Source organism: Hippocampus zosterae, chromosome 7, assembly GCF_025434085.1.
Source record: "Hippocampus zosterae strain Florida chromosome 7, ASM2543408v3, whole genome shotgun sequence".
NCBI lineage: Eukaryota > Metazoa > Chordata > Actinopteri > Syngnathiformes > Syngnathidae > Hippocampus > Hippocampus zosterae.
The window spans coordinates 9,100,099-9,119,866 of NC_067457.1; the positions used below are offsets into that span (position 1 = coordinate 9,100,099).

Here is a 19,768-nt window from a genome sequence, read left to right on the forward strand (position 1 = left end):
TTCCAGGTTTATGTAAAGTAAAAAAAGAGTAGACAGAGATAAATAATTGAAAAAACATTTCCGCGTCATTAATATGACCTATAAGCTGTACTACTCAATTAAGTAGGTGGGGGGCGCGGTTGTACGATTAAAAAAAAAGAAAAAAAATTGGTGCATCACAAGAACAACGGGACAGACGATTGTGCCTTTCCGACAGCACCCACTCAAGCGGCAAATTTGCAGGTCGACTCAGCCGGTAATCCTTTACTACCACTAGTGGACCAACCATGCATTAAAGCACACACAGGCACTAACAATCACACCAATCAACTGCAGTGTAAGCAGGCATGTTTGTAGCTTGTATCAACAACCCCCCTCCCACTCCCAAGCTCCTGTGCTGCTGACCTGCTAGTGACCCTGACACTTCGGTGAACTCTCAACCAAGTTCATCCTCTCTCTCCCTCTGAGAAACACAAACTCCTCCGACCTGCGATGCAATTTCAAGACCCGCTTATCTGCATGAGTGTTTAGAAAATTCCTCCCCAAAAAAATTAAATGAAAGTCTGATAAGCAAAACAGTTTATGCCCCAGAAACAAGACTGCATTCAGATGGATGTGAAGGCGAAAATCATGTTCACACTGATCAGTGCATCAGATCATTAAACAAATCTTTCAATTGCGATATAAGATTCAGACTCAGCACAAATACTCCTTAACTCACCAGTAATGATAACCTGTAACCTGATAACATGATAAGCTGTCCACTGTAGTAACCGCTGAAAGGGTTAAACGTGAAGCTTTTGAAAAAGCAATTGAAATTCAAGATGGCTATCCGCTTTTACAACCTGGCGCATGGTAGGACATGTGCACGGGATTTTTTTTAAACCGCAGAAGCGCACCACTTTGAACAGTTTAAATAATCTTGGGGTTTTAACATAGGGTTTAAACTACATTTCAACAGTGAACCTAAAAAGGAGGTACTTCCTACCATTTCTAGCAAAAGATGACCAAAAATATGCTGCAGATGTACCAAGACAAAAAAAAATAGTTGGAATGTAATTTATTTATTTATTTTTGCCACTGAAGAATTCAAGCATCAAACACAATCCTTAGTAATGAATTGTTCCCTCTCGAGCCATCACGAGCAATCTGGTCTCATTTGTCCTTTTATTCAATAGCTCCATCGGGTTGGCCTACTTGTCATTCAGGTGAATTTTAACTTGCCCCTAAACGTCACATTTGCAGCTCCAGAATTAGGTGCAGGTAAGACCGAATCATTAGCATTTGCACCTTCCATGCCATTCCGACTTGCATTCACACGTGATCAGCTGATGACAACGTGATGCAATAGATTGAAGTGTTGAACTACAAGACCTTCCGTGGACCCTATTTCCAGGCCTAGTGCAAGTCTAGGGCGACGTATAGTCTAACTGTGCATGGATGTAGTTTTTCTTCCATTTGGGCGTTTGCACCGTTGTGGGAGTGAACACTGCTGACTTGTTTCACGGCCAATGGAAGCTGATCCTCTGATTCTCTTTAAAGTCAGGATGATGGGGTCTGTGTGTGACAACAACCTCAATTCTAAGGCCATGTTCACGAATCATTTTCAACTGCGCCCGCTTGCTTGTCTTTGTGTAGGCAATAATGACAATCCCAGGAAGATGAAGAATGGGGTTTCCCAATTTTTTTGAATGCTTGTTAGTTCATGCTTCTCCCGTGGGTCTTCTGGTGTGATGTTCATCTCAGTGTTCAATCACGTCCAGGAATTGAAGAAGGCTGGGTGGAATGGCCGTTTCAATCAAAGGAAATGAGTCTCTGAAGATATTCGCTGCTTTGTCAAGAATCACAGCAACACTGTCGTTAGAGACTCCGCCTACCCCAGCTGTGCGTGATGTACAAGTTTATAGCTTGAGGTGCAAATCAGAGGTACATTCCCAAGATGAGGTCAAGGGGAGTGTGAAGCGGCTGGTTCAGCGTGAGGTCGCTTCCTGTTTTTCAACTAAACATTTACTCTGAGAAGTTTACAATAAAACCGATCGGACCGCAGTGATGGCAGCTTTGTTTGCAAACAAAATATCAGCTATTGCAAGATCAAGTGATAAATGTTATGTTCCACCAAAGAGCTACAAATTAGCTTCTTGCAGATAAAACATGGACTAGAAATGTCATTAAACAGCCTCTTCCACACGAAAATTTAACAAGATATTTGCTAAAACAAAGCCGGTGTTTTTTTTCTAGTTCTTCAAATCTTTAAAATTTTTAATTTTAAAAATATATTACTACTTCTGCAAGAGAGATATGACAAGTTCCTGTTTGACAAGACTGTTGAGCATATCCGCCTTTGAGTGCAGAGGTGCAGGGTTTGATTCTGGCTTCGACCTTCCTGTGTGGAGTTTGCATGTTCTTCCCATGACTCTGTGGGTTTTCTCTGGGTATTCTGTTTTCCTCCCACATTCCTAAATTCATGGCTTAGGTTAACAAAACACTCAAAATTATTCCGAGGTGTGAATGTGAGCGCGAATGGCTGTTCGTGACCCTCGTAAGGATAAGCGGATGAAAAAATGGATACATGGATATTCTTGTTCATTTTTGCAGAAATAAATGACAGTTTCTGTAAAAATCTGGCGGGACTCAAAGGCTATGCCTGGAAGGTCCAGGTTAGGGATGGCCAACTGGTGATGCAGCCCATGCCCACGCTCATAGCAGCCATAGATTCATCCCTCCATCCATTTTCCTCACAAGGGTTGCAGGGGTTGATGGAGCCTATCCCAGCTGTCTTCGGGCAGTAGGCGGGGGACACCCTGAACCAATTGCCAGCCAATAGCAGGGCACACAGAGACAAACAACCATCTGTGCTCACACTCACACCTCTGCACAATTTCAGAGTGTTCTATCAGCCTGCCATGCATGTTTTGGGAATGTGGGAAGAAACCGGAGTACCCGAAGAAAACCCACACAGGCACAGGGAGAACGTGCAAACCTCCCTCTGCCCTGATTTACTCAAATCTCATAATAGCGTGCGCATGTTGACTCAAACAGATTACACAGGCTGTTGGTGACCACATTGCATATAATTTACCAAGATTGTGATCTTTTAATAAGATTTCAAATCGCGACTGCCAAATTGCATTTGCACTCAATCGAACAGACTCAATTAGCACTGTTGACAGCAGGTGTGAAAATAGTGGAGACCATCGTTGTGGAAAGAACGTTTTGTGCTTAAGGTGGTTCTGATGGTTTTCAAGTCATGAAACTGCGGGTGTTGGTGGAAGAAAAAAAAACTATTACTGAAAAGAAATCTATTTTTTGACAATTTTGGAGATGCCGTTAACCAGATCAAAAACATGTTTTGTTGAATTGAACTCAGCCCCAGTGCATGTGGACTGGATATATCTGCCCAATCTGTCACATGTTGACACAGGTTTGACATGTAATTTGATTTCAAATGTAAAAAAAATACATTCTAACCCTTTCAGGGACAGCTTATCATGTTATCAGAATGTTAACAGCAGACTCAATATAAATATGTACAATAAGTGTTGTTCCAACTTTGAATTTGGACGAAATGCAATGTGGTTTACCCCAAAAAGGAAGCCAAGTTGGAACGGAGACGGTCCCTAATACCCCTGTCTGTCTATTGTATTGGAGTGAATGTGCAACCTTTTACTGCCTTGTTAAAACGTTTGATCCCTCCACTAAAACATTTGTCACCCCTGTAAACACTCAGGAAGGCATCCTTCTCCAACTCCTCTCTCGGAATTTTAACACAGGAAGGTAAATTTTGTGAGGTGGTGTCTGGGGTTGATGTTTTAGATATAGCAGCGTATCGCCTCATAAATTAGTTTTACCTTGGTTGGAATCACTTCGGGCCAAGAGGTGCGGCACCTCATGGACTGGTTGCGAGTCAATCACAGGGCACATATAGGCGACAAATTCCTAACATTCACATATGAAGACGATTTAGAGTCTTCAATTAACCAACAAAATCAGGTTTTCAAACGAAGGTAGGGGGAAACCACAGTACAAAGAGGAAAAACAACACATTTAGATCCCCTGACCGTGAGACAGACATGCTAATCACTATTTCACCATGTCACCATTTCATAACTTTTCTAAATAGTTCTGGGACACCTGCATCAAAAAATAACCCCCCCCCCAGGACTGATATGAGCAGTGGTTACTCGTAAGATGTCAGTTTGCTTCCTAAGCACAGCCATTGAGCAAGGCAGCCTCCTTATGGACATCCAACAACATAGCAGCTCTGCTTAGCTTTAACTTGGATAAAAATAATTTGATCGGACGTGACGTTATATATTCCAGGCTAGGTTGTGTAATTTCACACTCACTTAATGGCTGGCAGGTGCAAATATGTATCCTAATCAAGGATAAAAATAGTTCATATATATATATACTGTATATATAAATTAAATGTCGGGGCGTGCTGCATTGTGTAGCGAGCATGCTAACCAGTCGACCATCGTCTTTTCGCGTGTGGCAATGCACAATTATGATTAGGGAGCATCTGATTGGTCAAAGTCACATGTTCCATATGAAATTTATTGTACATCTTTGCTGCGCCATTATCGTTATGACGTTATTTTTGTTTTTATATATTGTGCAGCGCTATAGAGTACAAGCGACAAGTACTACTTTGTAAAAGTGTCTTTGGTGTCAAGATACTGTACACTTATAACAAGTGCATGAACATCGACACACATGGAGTAGCACTAGTTGTATTAAATGACAGAGGATCACCCACATTGACACTACATAATGGGGATAAAATCACTCACACTACAGTATATTTAAATCTATTAAGAACAAAAAATCTGAATAGAATTATTATGTCACTTCATGTTGCGCAACTTTTAAGAAACCAACCTTTGTTGGGAGTATATCCCTGCCGACGCTACACCCTGGACTGGTTGCCAGTCAATCAAAGGCACACATACTGCAGCGACAGACAACCATTCCCTCTCACATTCGCCTCGTCACTCAATGGTAACTTAACACAGGCTGTCTCCGTCGAATTCAGGCGAGTGAATCACCACACCATCAGACTACTGTACAATTAGTGAACTACATTTGATATTGAGGCAGATCTCTCTGACCTGAGACACACCGGAATGTACTCTTATTAAAACATAAAGACAGTTGAAGTGATAACCAACCCACAGAGGAAAACAAACATGTTTCTTTGTGTGCGAGTGTTGGCAGGGTGGCTGCTGGCCACTCATAATGAAGCACTCCAAATGTTTCTCGCCTCATTACATCTGCGGCGACAGGGATCCTCACATTCAGACAGTGACCCGGGCTAAAGTTCACTTGCTGTTTCCCTCTGTATGAGTGTGTGTGTGGGGGTGGAGGGGGGGTCGTTCCAAAGAGAGGTACCAGGAACGGAAAAGGCTCGATCCCCTCAGAGCCTCCGCTTAGTACTTGGTACCTCTAATAGTGTCTGGTCCGCAGATCTTAGGCATTGGGCAGGTGTGTAAGGGCAAAGGAGCTCAGAGAGGTAAGGTGGAACGAGACCATTTAAAGATTTGAAAACAAATAATTGGATCTTAAAAAGAACTCTAAAATGTATAGAAAGCCAGTGAAGTGATGCCAGAGTAGGAGTAGTGTGCACCCTCTCACGAGTACCAGTCAAGAGGCGAGCAGCAGCATTCTGGACCAACTGGAGATGCTCAATGAAGGATTGCCTGACTCCAAAGTAAAGTGCATGACAGTAATCTAGCCGGAATGTGTTGTTGGGAGAGGATAGAAGGATGTCGGATTATAAAGCTTTTGATAAGCTTTTGATATAAAGCGTTTTTGAGAAAATGGATTGCTTTTAGGTGAGCCTTATAATGCGGAAAATACGGTAATTGTACCTGTGCCGTTGTACACGTAATGACTAGAATACTAAATGTTTTGTCCCGTGTCATGTTTTTTTTCAACTATTGGCTCGTCAGCTACTTTATTCATTTATTTATCATTAATCTGATGAAATGTGAAGAATGACTTAAGACTGGAGGCCACAATATTTTTGTGTATCCACCACCGATGTTCTGTTTTTACTTAGCAGTTGTAGTTGCAAAAAAAAAAAAAAAAATGGAGCCGATTGAGGTTATGTAAACAAAACAGAAATTAAAAATATAAAAATTATATAAAGACAATGCATTGATAAGTTACCTTTGCATTACTTTTTGGGGGTACTTTTTCCTTTTGATTGTAAACAGTCATAGAGCCGAAACATGAAAATAATTAGGGTTTTTTAGATTGTTTTTTTAAAAAATATTTTCTCAGCAGCAAGGTAAGTAGAATGAGTATCTGTTCAGGGTGTGACTCTTAGTTAGACCCATTGTGTATTTTTCATGTTCTCCAGGGATTTCGTAGGTTTTTCTGTGTCCTCTGGCTTCCTCTCCGCATTCCAAAAATATCTTCTCTAAGAAATAAAACAAAGCTTTGGAGGAAATGAAACGCCATTGGTATTTTTATTGCTGATACAGTATAACATCCTATCAATCTTTTTTACACTTGCAGCAAATTAATATTGACACACTGACCACAGTCAAGTTTTTCCTGTAAATTTCATTTTTATTTCACCGAACTTTGAAATCTCGTCATCATTGACACACCAGCTTTGTATTTAACAAGAATGAGAATTTTCCGATGAATTAAAATTGAGTACATCACACGAAACATATATAAAACAAAATCTTTTTGAGCAGGATGACAAACGTTTTTTTCAGTAATTGTACATAAACATCTGTCCATAAACATCGTTTTAATTTTTTTTAGAATGTAAATCCCAACATAGCATTCGTAGCTAAACCATGCAAATGAGTTGAGGGTGATTTCATAATTTTACTGCTCACATTATTTGTAATTGCTTTGCAAAATAAAATTAATAAAAATAGTTGAGGTCAGCATGAACCTCTAAAAATATTGAAAAGTGCTTTTTAAAATGTATAGTTATGCACCAGACAAGCATTTACACTCACCTCAAAAGGTATTGGAACAACGGGGCCGATATTTTTGCCGTCGACTGAAAACATATTTCACACCACTGATGTTGTGACAAAAGACCAATATATCAACGTTTACTTTCATATATTTCCACATCTGGATTGGATAAACAATTGGTATTACATTATAGATTACAGCGGTACCTCTACTTACAAAATTAATTGGTTCTGGAAGAAATTTCTTTACTAAAAAATTTTGTAAGTAGAGACGCATTTTCCATGTAAATGCCCTAATCCGTTCCAAGCACCCCACCCCAAAATTCAGACATAAATGTTTACACATTTAGTTACATAATGTATGCATAAAAATGCATCGAAATATGTAACAAATACATGTTACTATTAGATTATTACACAATAAATGAAAGTTGTGTATAATGTAAAAAACTAAGAATAAAAATGACGGTCATTTAACTTTTAACTGCATGCTCATTTTTAGTTCATGTTCTCTCTCAGAAGTGGTTTTTGCCTGTCAAGAACTGATCGATCCAAGGACAGGCTTTCAATCCTTTGAAAATGTCCAAGGCAAACATCAACATAGTGAGCGATCGCCCGATTGCTGAACACTTTTTCTGGGTGATTCACATTTACATCAAACTATCGGAACGCCTGCATAGACGCATATCTCAAATTTATTTCGTAACGAGAGGCAGTATTTTTCCGTTGAGGCGTTTCGTAACTTGAAATTTCGTATGAAGAGACGTTCATAAGTAGAGGTACCACTGTATACGTAAAAGAAGCAAATTCATAGGCAGCACGAGTATCAATGAAAACACAATTCAGTCACACGTTCCGTTATTTTAGCTTACATGAATGACGGGCGTGTTCAAACAAAAAAAGTTGTGCATCCAATTCGAAAGATTACCTGGAAATATAACAAGTGAAACGTTGACTGGTGTCTTACATTGATCTTTTGACCCAGAGGTTTTTTTTGGGGGGGGAGGAGGAGAAACTTTTAAGTATATGGCCACACTGCTCCATTCAATTTAGGGGGAGTGTACAGTACAAAACGAATATGCAAAATATAATTCTAAAAAGAAGCAAAATGCTACAGTAAAAATACACTGAGCGCACAAAATAACGACAGATGCATGGCATTACAAAAAACGGTAATAGTCAGCAGGCAGGACATAGCGTTAAATCTGCCAGCAAGGCTGTCAAAGGAGCCAGGTCATTATTGCTTTGCTTTATGAATACACAGATTCAAAAGCCTCATTTCACCCTGAGGAACAAAAATAGAGAATTCAAAATGTAAAATTTAAAAGTTTTTGAATTGTTAAATATACAAAGTATACATCATTTGTCATAACACAGCCACACACACGCAGGCACGCACACCTAGGACCTTAATTTTTGTCCACTATGCCATTCGAAGGGACCACTGTATTGGTCAAAAATGCATTTCACTTCGTATGTGTAATATTCTTCATTTAAAATTTTATATCAGTTGGTGAGCATTCTGGGCCAAGGTTTGCTTCGCAACAGTGAATTGAATCAAAACGTGCAATATGATGGTTCACCTTTAGGGGGCGCTGGTAAAGATTGAAGGAAAGGAAAAGTGCTTCATTTTATGAGTACAGTATCAACAGTTTCTCAAAATCTATGATTCTGGTCGATTTATTGAAGCATCCGTTCTCAGATTTAACATAGTTGCTATTTTATTAAAGCCTTAAATCGAAATGGGCACACTTCATCAGCTTTCGTGACTGATAACAAGTGGCCACCTTGTCAGGTTGTTTGGATTCCCAGCAGGCTTTTTGGAAAGACCCTCCTATTTACTCCCCACCCCACCCCCCTTATCAATAAATATGCAGTTATTTAAAAAATGTGATGCTCAGAATAAGCAAATATGTAAAACTCCCTTTTAATGCATTGCTCATCCATTTCAACAGGCTTACAGGAAGCGGGTTCTGGGAAAGCGCCATTTTACTATAAAACACAAAAATGTCAAATTTGGCAGTCAGTGAAATTCAAAAATACGCAAAATGTTTTTTAAAACAAACAATTAAGAAAAATGCTTTTTTTTCTAAATGAACTTCTCTCCCTCTAGACATCATCATTCATTATTTATTTATTTTTTGTACATCATGGACATGATTGAACATTCTTCGAATCGCCTTCTGCACCGGTGTATTAGAAGGAAGAAAAAAAACATTCATGAGCTTTGCATGAAGGAGTCAACCTGTTTGTGATTTAATGGGCTCAAAAGAATACTAATAAAGAAAGAATACAACTCCTATAGACGATCTGAGAGAGGTTTCGCCATGGATTTCAAATGATATGATATATGTACATATTTTTTCCATTAATTTGAGTTGCTTTGCCTCTCATTGCTGTCATTGTCTCACTACTTTTTTGTTTCACTTTTCTTGCAGCCTCGAAAAGATAAAAAATAAACTTGTTTATATTATTATTATTATAGCAATGAAAATATTGCTAATCCTGGTAATCAGTCACATATTTTTGTGTGTTCTGTATTATATTTAGGTGCTGTATTCAGTATTGTAGTTTTACGTATGTAGTATTAAGAGTTTGTTCACTGCACATTTTGTACAACGTGTAGTGAGTGCTCCGTCTCGTGTCTCATAACAGTAGAACGTGTCAAATCACTCTACGGGCCATATTTACAAAGATCCCAAATAGTGGGCATGAGATTGCATTTTCACTCACTCGAACAGATTGCATGCGACGCTGGCAAGGGGTGTCGAAGTGTGTCGGGAGCAACTTTAAAGCAGGTTTTGCACTTGCGTTTTGCTGCGCTCCGCCAGCGTGGCTTTGCGTGCTGGTTTACACCCGCTTTTCAGACTTGTTCTTCAAAGACGCCAAATTAGCCATTGCAATTCAGCTCGGAGCTTGAATCAATCACAGACGCATGCTAAATGAATCTCTTTGGCTGGCGTCGGGCTGAATCCTCATAGATCCCAAAACATGAATTTACATCGTCAAAGAAAGCAAACCATTTTCAACATGTCACATTGGTGAATCATTTGCAAAAAATTTTTTTTTTTTAATAAATTAACCCTTTCAGGGATAGCGGTTTCTACAGTGGACAGCTTATCATGTTATCAGGTTACAGGTTATCATTAATGGTGCATGAAAGGGTTAAATTGACCCAATTGTGACAGAGGAGGTTCCGGCCCGATGGTAGTGATATACAAAAATGAACTGTGCTGCAGGCAGTTCAGTATATTTGGCAGATCAAATGCTGGGTGCACTAGATTAGTCGATGAACGAACTTGCACATCTGTTTGGGTGAGCAATCAATTGTGTGCCCATATACAGTATGGGCACGTAAACCTTTCATAAATTGGGCCCTGGAAGTTATGTGCTTGGATATTCCTGGGAGTGGGTCACTTCATTCATTGAATGAAAGCGTTGGCCTGACTGAGTCTTGGCAGTTTCAGTTTAAGAACATGTACGAGTGACACATGACCTTAGGAGGACATGCCATTGACCAGGCTCCTTAACTGCTTCAAAACAGTCTCTATCAACTTCTGTTTGTCTCTGTCGTTCTTCCTGAACTGAGCAAAGATATTATTCTTCTTACTGGTGTCCTTCATCCTTGAGAAAGAGGAAGAAAGAGGGAGAAGCAATTATTATCCACAATCAAATTTGCTCTTTATTGCTGTGTGATTGACACAACAAATTGAGTAACGTTTGAATCAGAACTTGGAATGACAATTTCGATGCCAAGTTCATCCTTGTGTTTGGAGTGGCCTAGTCAAAGTCCTGATCTGAATTCTATTGAGATGCTGTGGCATGACCTTAAAAAGGTGGTTTATGATCGAAAACCCTCCAATGTGGCTCAATAACAACAATTCTGCAAAGATGAGTGGGCCAAAATTCCCCCACAGCGCTGTGAAAGACTCATTGCAAGTCATCGCAAACACTTGATTGTAGTTGTTGCTGCTCAGGGTGGCCCTACCAGTTATCGGGTCTCGGGGGTTAACATTTTTTCACACAGGGCCATGTAGGTTTGGGTTTTGTTTTACCTGTAATAATAAAAAAATTTAAAAAATTTAAAACTGCATTTTGTGTTTACTTGTGTTATGTTGAGTAATATTTAAATTTGTTTGATGATCTGAAACAATTAAGTGTGACAAACATGCAAAAGAATAAGGAATCAGTTTTGCACACCAGTGTGTGTGTGTGTATCGGAGAGCAGCCGGTGCAGGTTTTTGGAAAATAAACTGGAGAAGGTTGCGAAACTGCACTCAATTGTCCATACCTTTTAAGGGATATATGAATGTACTACACTGTAGTTCGTTTTCTCTTTTTAATTAGTTTTTTTTAAATATATTTACAATTTAGAGTACAGAGCTGTTGTCCTTTTAAAAACCATGAAAAAAAACATTCAGCGCTGGTACCAATTATTAGCATTTCCATTCATCTCAATTAGAAAAGTTGATTTCATAATTGTCATGAGTTATAAGGATGAACCTGACACACATTTATCTCATAAGTGAAGGCACTACTAATGGCAGAGAAAATGCAGTCGGATATACTCACTTCTCAAGTAAAGTCAGGGCTGTGGCTGGGTTTACTCTAAGGTACTTGGAGGTCGGCTGACCGTAGTCTGCGAGATAAGTTGACCAGTCCCACACCATGAACAGATCCAGGAGCTGCAAACCCACATGAACACACAGAGACAAACAAACAAACAGAAAGGATAAAACTTGAAATGACAGACTCCCGAAAGGACCCAGAGAACACAAATCAGTGGAAAATTGCTTGCGATGAGTTTGGGTTAAGGGTGGAGAAGAGACTATCTTTGCTCTTCAAAGGAGAATATAAGCCAAAATCTTAAGTTGTACAACCCCCAAAATTGACAATTTCTATCCATCCATCCGTGAGGAGAATTGGTTAAGAACAGAACTTGCCCAAAGGGGCCCATGTTCAATTCCATACGCAGGCATAAGGAGGGGGGGCAAAAAGCAGCCCTATCATGGCTGAGGTGCCCCGAGGCAAGGTACACAACTAGAAAGCTGGCAATTGCTCTTGTACACTACATCACTAATGTTGGTTTTCCAGAAAAACTGGAGCAGCTGTGTGATTAGGATCAATGCCACTCTCCATCGGAAATCTGGTTCAGGTTACCAACCAGGAAAAGAATGTGTGCAAAGAAAGTAATCTTGGACAAACGGAGCTGGACAGGATCTGCAGTACACTGATTAAGATACTCTTAAACAAAAACATACTTCGATAAGCTAATTTAGTGCGAAGGTTTTTCCTTGTTGGTCATTTCCTGAAGGCTTGCTGATCGTTCAGTGGGAGGTCATTCCAAAGAGACCAGCAATGGAAAAGGCTTGATCCCCTGTGAGCATCCGCTTAGTGTTTGGTACCTGTAATTGTGTCTGGTCCGCAGATCTGAGGCAGGTGCATCGGGGCGGAGGAGCTCAGAGAGGTAACGATTTTGACAGAAAAGTGGGAACTAGGAGGGACCCCTCACACCCCCCAAATGACCCCAGGTTAACCTGATGGACTTCACCCCCTCCCCTTGTACACCCACACACAGTGTATGCTAATGTCATAGGGTGAAACAGCTGGGTGTTTAGTTCACGTTGAAAGGGCAGTGAAAGAGCAGCTTAGGGATAATACGATTATTCCGCTGACTAAGTGGAGCTCGACAATAATGCTATTAATCTCACCTGAAGCTTAATGATGAGTCAAAAGCCAGTTAGCAGAGGAGGCTGCATTTTTTGTGTGAAGCGACTAACTTAGCGGTAAATCTGCAAACGATGGGCTACCGAGGCTGCGGACACTGAAGTCGTCTAAATTTGGTTTTCAGGTCTTTTGGAGTGCGTCGACTGGCTCTTGTCCCCCAGGGAGGATGTGTCTGGCTTGACTAAAACGGGCTATTTTTAGCTAGCTATTAGCCAGGGCGTGGCAGCTTTATCTTGCTAGCCCATTCATATTCACACTATACAGTACTGTATATGCAACAGGCCAGTGTTGACTACCATGACTCTGAAACAAGTTCCGAAGGAGCTGGAGAATTTTAAACTGTTAGTGGACAGGATGAACACTGGAATGGTGACTCAGCAGGCAACCATAACTGGTCTGTTTGTAGAGATCAAACAGATCACCACCAAGCATGTGAATCAAAAGCGGCTGTTTGACTTGGAACAGTATTCATGGTTAAAAGATATGATTGTCTCTCGAATGGAAATTAGTTCCTGGAAGAACCTTCAGCCCGTGAAAATAAACAGAGGTACGGATCTCAAAATCTTTTCATTTGTGTGGCTGATCCGTTAAAATAGATCAAAATGACAAATTTAGGTTTCATTTTCACAATTGTGCTTTTGTGAATATGTTTTGTTTTCAAAACATAAAACTTTATTCGTCTGTACCATAAATGAAACTTTTAATCCCACTTGCACAAAAATACGTGAAGATGAATACCTGTATTGCCCAAACCACATAAGGCACTATATGCGTACTGGGCAGCGTGCCCTTCGCATCCTCTTTCACGGGCACCCTTCCCCCTTTAACGTTCGCATTCTGTCCTCAGTGACATCCGCCTTTCCTCAATATCGGCACAACATCAGTCGTTCAAGCGGAGCGCTCTTCAAAGTCACGCAACAACATTCAAAGATTTTGGAAGAACTCTGTGCACACATAAGGCAGCACGTATTATTAGGTGCACCGTCCATTTTGGAGAATATTTTGATGACTTACGCCTTATACTTATAAATACTATTAAATAAAATTACATTAATTAATATACTATTAAAAATATGGTACCTGAGGGTGAAATAGCGAAGCTTGTGGCCACAATGTAGCACGCAGTATATACCATGTTGGGTTCATTGAAGTCAGTGATCTGATCTGCATGCCTTGTAAATACACATATCAAAATAAATACTGTTGCTGCAATTATACATGATGTATTCCATATTACGGCATGTCTCAAAAACATATCAGACCTCCTACAAACTTCCATGTTGATGAGCATTACCAAACACAACATATTCAATATAGGATTACTTCTTACGTTGCACAGTAATATGTGTGTCATATGAAAAACTACTTCTCAACAGAGGCCCTGAACCCAGCCACTGATACCCTGCTTCTCTGTCGAGTTATCCGCCAAATAGCCTCAAACGCACTGAATTCAGAGTTATTTTGAGGGATTTCTGTTGGGCAAGCTGAGTCATGAAGTCATAAACACTTGAGCTTTTTTTGAGTGAGATCGAGAGGTTTTTCGTAGGCACGAGCTGTCACTGGAGGGCATTGGATTTGTATACATTCTGAAGAACTACTCCTGCGGTCACCAACATTCCAAATTGTAAAGCTACCTCTTGACTTAAAAGGTTGTAAAAGCTGGATAAAGCTTAACGAAGGACTGAATTCACTATTTTTTTTATTTTTACCCGAGGAGTACAGCTCAGGTGAGTTCACATGGCCGTGCTACAGGCAGAAATAGTTACACATTTTCTGGCCTGAGTTCACAAAATGGTGCTTGTCGGTGTCAGGTGATCGCTAGATTGAAAGAGCTAGACGGTAAAAACACCAAAAAGAAAGGGATGAATATCGAGGACCAGAAAAGACACGAGGCGTAACTGAGGGGCGTGCCAATCATTTGCCCTGCATGCAGTCACATAAGACAGCCACCCAAGGACACCCAGCAGCTTCGGTTTCTAATTACCGTATACATAAAATGTACATCAAACCTTTGGTGTTTTGCAACACTTGAACATTATGAGTATTTCATACTAGCAATGTAGCAGACGTGGCCAAGAGCAGCATGTTCCTGCACGTTAGTGAGGTGGTGCTTCGGTGAGAGATGTGGGGAGCGGTGGGTGAAGTAAAGCCAGATACAAGTCTTGCTTGCACTTTCAAAACTGCAAATGCACCTTTGATCTCGACAAGCTTTACTAATCTATAAACAGACTGGATACGAAGTTAATTTTCGTTCGGATTCACTGATGTGGTACGGTAACTTTTGCCAATCCGAGGTGTTGTATACGGTTCAGTCAGAATAGTGTGTCCGATCTGGGCATCCTGTCTTGACGTACTAATGTCCTGTGGCATCTACGTTTACGCACTTGAAAATGGCTTACTAAAACCAGAAGCTGGCCTGCACAATGAGAGCCATCATTGTATCGCTGTATACAAAGTGGAGCATATATATATATATATATATATATATATATATATATATATATATATATATATATATTATATATATATTAGAGCTGTCAAACGATTAAAATATTTAATCTAATTAAAAATGCAACTGTCATAATTAACTCAAATGGACAAAAAAATTAATCGTGATTACTCATACATTTTTTATCGTTTCTGAATTTCCTTTTACATTTTTTGTCCTATTTTTCCCCCATTTTAATGCTCTCATCAACATGGAATCATGAATCAGTTTTTTATGTGCCAAATGCAAATATTTACTGAAATAATTTCGATTTTCAATTTTACATGAACATTTTTTACTTGGAGCAGTTATTCACACATAATCTCTCACACAATATTACTGTCCATCAACAACAGTGAAAACAATATTTTGTCACACAACAGCTGCTTTAACAGCTTTTTTATAAAAATCAAAACAGAGCAATATAACACAAAAAAGTGAACAGTAAAGTGCACATCTAAGGTAAACTAGTACTCAGCCTATAGTAGATTTAAACCATGGTTGCATACTTTTGTTTTCTCAAGTTTACTTTGAACACAGCAGTCTGTTTCTGTATGTTTGTTGAAAAATAACGAGACACCGGACACCAGTGTTCATTATGTGCCGCTGTATTGAAAACTGCCCGCCGTACAAAAAAGCGCACGCACTTACCCCGTGCTGCTGGGGCAAACCATGCTGAAAGGGGCGGGGGTCACTCCCCCTAACACATTCAGGCTATGTTGATTGTGTTGGTCCTTCTTGTGCGGAAGTCTCTCTACAGTTTTTGTGTAGACCTCATTTCGAATGACTACACTTGGTTCGATGACAACACTGGAGACGTTTTATTTTCGCTAGGCCGCTACCACTGTCAGACAAACAGAGAAGCTCCACCCGCTCTATTTATATGGACGCAGAACACTGTAACCTTCCACACAAAATAGTTCCAAACAAGTAACAATCGTGTCAGTGGCATACATCGTATACCTGTACGATACAGATAACTTTGGTCTTGTCAGTGGAGCTATCGGGCAACTTTTTAAAAGTAAACTTTCCATTCATAAACTCTTTAAGTATCCGTTTTCGGTGTCTGTGCTGCCGTGGCTGGCAAAACAGACATGGGCGTGGACTTCTGAAGCGCGCTTGTTGTTTTGTTCTGGTGTATTTATAGAGCAACGCAACATCCGCTTGTGCCGTGAGCCCTGTTAATCTCGCGAGAAAAAATTTTATCCCGTTAAAATTCATTTAAATTAATGCCAATAAAAACGCGCTAAACTGACAGCTCTAATATATGTATACTGTATATGTACATATATACACACACGCACAACAATACTTAATAACGAAGACAGTAGACCTGATGTCCATCTTGACAAATCGTGATGTTTACATTGGCTCAGCATGTGCAACGTGGCTGTTAAACGGCTGTTCTGATTCATTCTAGTGAAGCATGTAAACGCTAGATCAGAATAGATCACATATGTATAAACAATTGAGGAAAAATTTTGAATCAGAATGAGATATCGAAGATGAGCCAAGTCTTGTATCACCACTGATCCAGAAATTAAACTTAACAAGAAAATGTTACTCATCTCTCTGGCTCAAGATCCAATATTGTGACAATAACAAGACTGGAATACTGGAAAACTCCCCTCCAAGGAACATACAGTAATTTCCTTTGCATAATTGCCACCACATCAGGCGTGGAATTTAAGTGTGAGTTCATAAATGATGTTTTTTTTTTTAAGCTTTACAATGCAGCAGAAGAAGGTTAAAAAAACAGGACATCTAGGAGACAATCAGGTATAAGCGCTGACATATGCTCAGAAACTGAAATATGTCAAAAGACGACACCTTAACGAAACCAATATCGGAACACAGGACTGTTTGCCATTCATGATAATGAGTGCGACAAGGTTTCTCAATCGCATATTTCAAGTAAAGAGAAATTGTCAATGCAGTTGTCCTTGAAATTGTTCTTTCCAAGTTCAACTTGATTGATTGTTTTTGTGTAATCAAAACAAATCAAACAACAAACCAAAACACAACTTCTTATTGCCTTCTTGGAGAAACTTTCTACAATTACAAATTAGGAGCAGGCCTCAGCCATAACTAGTGAAGCACGTTTGACCATATTGCAAATTCAACTATTAAAGACATCCCTCCAAAGAAAAACATTTCCTCAGAATATCAGCAGAAGTATGAGAGAAGAAAGTAAATGGATGGCCTTAGTATAACCTTAGTCAGAGGACGGCTCCAAAATCCCTTCGCCTGAGGCTAGGATTAACATGTCAAGCAAGCAAGGTGTATAAAAGGGTGAACACACACTCATCTATCAGTCCATCAATTTTCTTCTGGTTATCCGGGTCAGGTTGCAGGGGCAAGAGACAAAAAGCCCAGTTTCCTTGTCTCAAGCCATTTTGTCCAGCGTTTCTGGGGTCACAATGACATGTAACCATTAGCTAGTAGAGGGCTTCTCTGGTGGGTTTTGGGTGGTCCCTGGTTCCTCCACCTAGGTGAGACATGGCTGGACCATGTCACCAGGGAGGTTTCCAGGAGACATGCTAACCCAGATGTCCAAGCCACCTACAGTATCTTGCTCCTCTCGATGGAGAGGAACAGTGGTTCTTCCACATTACCACTAAGGGAAAGCCCGGAAACCCTTTTGGTTGCTTATGATTGTACAACCCACAGCTCATGTGAAAGCGGGATTGCAACTTAGCCAGTAACTTTATAGCTGAACTTTTTGACTTTGACAGATAGATGCAAAGTCCGCATCACCGCAGATGCTGCAATGATCAGTCTGTCATTTTCTAGCCTCATTATTTTCTTCACTCTTCACTAGGAGTAATTTGGGATTTTAATTACAAACTTTTCTGACTGAGGTCACCTTACCGTGGTGGAAGGGTTTGCATGTCCCAATGATCCGAGGAGCTACGGTGAGGGACGAGAAGAAGCACAGCTGAGAGACAATCCTTAGGATGTTTGGGAAATTTGGATCACATTTTCCCTTGCCTCGACACGGGTCAGTGGGGACCCCCTCTGGAGCCAGGCCTGGTGGTGAGGCTCGCTGGCAAGCACCTGGTGGCCGGGCCAGAGCACATGGGGCTGAAAAGGCCACGTGGGTCCCCCTGGTCATGGGCTCACCACCTGTGGGCCTTTTTGGCCCTTAGGACTCCAGAGGAAGCTGAAAAGTACCGGCTGACAAAGCGGAAAGCAGCTTCTGCGGGCGCTGAGGCAAAAAGGAAGGAAGGAAACCAGGGTACCCGGAGAAAGCCCACACAGGCACGGAGAGAACAAGTAAACTCCACACGGGATGGCCAGAGCCGGGAATCAAACCCCGGACCTCTGCACTGTGAGGTGGACATGCTAACCAGTCGATCACCATGCCGCAATGTTCTCAATTAATTGACAAGTGGGCCAAAAAGAAACAAGTTTACACAGCATTACATAACCGCTGTGAGTGGTTACTTTTCTATTCTAACTCAAAGTTCATCAGAAAAACAATAATGCAACATCAACTACAGTACATGCAGAGAACATTGGCTCAGAAAGGTTGTGACCTGAACTGAATGAACAGCCAAGCCTGCACCTCAGGCTCAGATTAACAGGTCAACTTAGACTGAAGTTAATGAGACCCAGCAACACTTTACATACCACTGCTGTTTACAAAAAAAGCAAGTTGGAGAGCTCATGTCCGTAAAATGGGGAGTAGTTGTTTTCTTGAGCAGGTGAAAAAAAGGACAGAGAGAAGTTGAGAAGGTTATACAAAGGCACACCATTGGAATAGAAACAAGATATGAGAACTTAAATCGTTTAAAAAGCACAATTAAATTTAAATGATTTGGAACCAAAGACATCTGCCGAAATGTGCAAAGAATGTTTTGCATGTCCCATATCTCCTATATATAACCAAATTCTCTTGGTTGGACAATATCAATAATGGTACTTGAAATCAGGGCTGCGGAAATAATGAGCTACATTTGTGCTGTTAAATTTACTACAATATATTTTTGGATAAATTGAACTTGTCAGAGATGTATTGTATATGCAATGTACCTTTGCAATTCTACTTTCGTATTTTCACAAAGATGAAACCATACTTTCACTCCATTACAGTAGCGACTTGCATTTTGATCTCCAGGTATTTATTATTGCTTGCACAATCCATTTTGGTTTGCAAGAGACATGTCACATACCCATGTTTCATCAATCCAATGTCACTACCAGCGATATTTGATTCCATTCGACCAATCAAATGAAACCAGGCTGTAACATGATGTACAGTCCCACACATAGCATTTCCAAAGTGACTCATTTACACGATACAATTAAGTTAGCATCAGCGGAATAGAAAATGGAAGGACGGAAGAAAAAGTAAGATTGGGTGAGTGTTGGTTTTATGCATGGTGCCCCATATTTCCACACAATAAATCATCTACATTTTGGCAGAAGCAGTGAAGAGTTAAGTGCTATGATGACTTCTAGGGGTGTCACAATATTCACAATAGATGCCTCGATATTGTCGTGGTTGATTTAGTTTGGGGTCAGCCCGTTGCGTAGCATGCCAGATACAGAGCTCTCTCTACTTGCGACAGTAGACACACCTGATTGACGGCATAAGCCATGTGAGCATAGCATACGGGAGAAGAAA

The 19,768-nt window shown here is 40.3% G+C and overlaps 1 protein-coding gene and 1 long non-coding RNA gene across 6 annotated transcripts in view; both read right to left on the minus strand.

Annotated features, from left to right (window-relative positions):
- Window positions 1-9,456: 9,456 nt before the first annotated feature.
- Window positions 9,457-19,768, minus strand: part of exoc6 (exocyst complex component 6) — a 38,249-nt gene continuing 27,937 nt past the window's right edge. For 4 of the 5 annotated variants that reach the window (XM_052071070.1, XM_052071071.1, XM_052071074.1 and 1 more), the window contains 2 exons: window positions 11,496-11,608; window positions 9,457-10,547 (listed from right to left, as the gene is read on the minus strand). In XM_052071070.1, the coding sequence (XP_051927030.1) occupies window positions 10,421-10,547; window positions 11,496-11,608 (240 nt within the window). In that variant the 3' untranslated portion in view covers window positions 9,457-10,420. Of the gene's footprint in view, window positions 10,548-10,735; window positions 10,979-11,495; window positions 11,609-19,768 lie in introns of those variants that run through there. The other variant, XM_052071073.1, reaches the window with a different exon arrangement.
- LOC127604327 (uncharacterized) lies at window positions 12,459-18,548 on the minus strand. The gene is made up of 4 exons (XR_007963258.1): window positions 16,414-18,548; window positions 13,700-14,468; window positions 13,464-13,659; window positions 12,459-13,414 (listed from the first exon to the last, which is right to left on the minus strand). It is a non-coding gene; the product is annotated as an uncharacterized LOC127604327 (long non-coding RNA).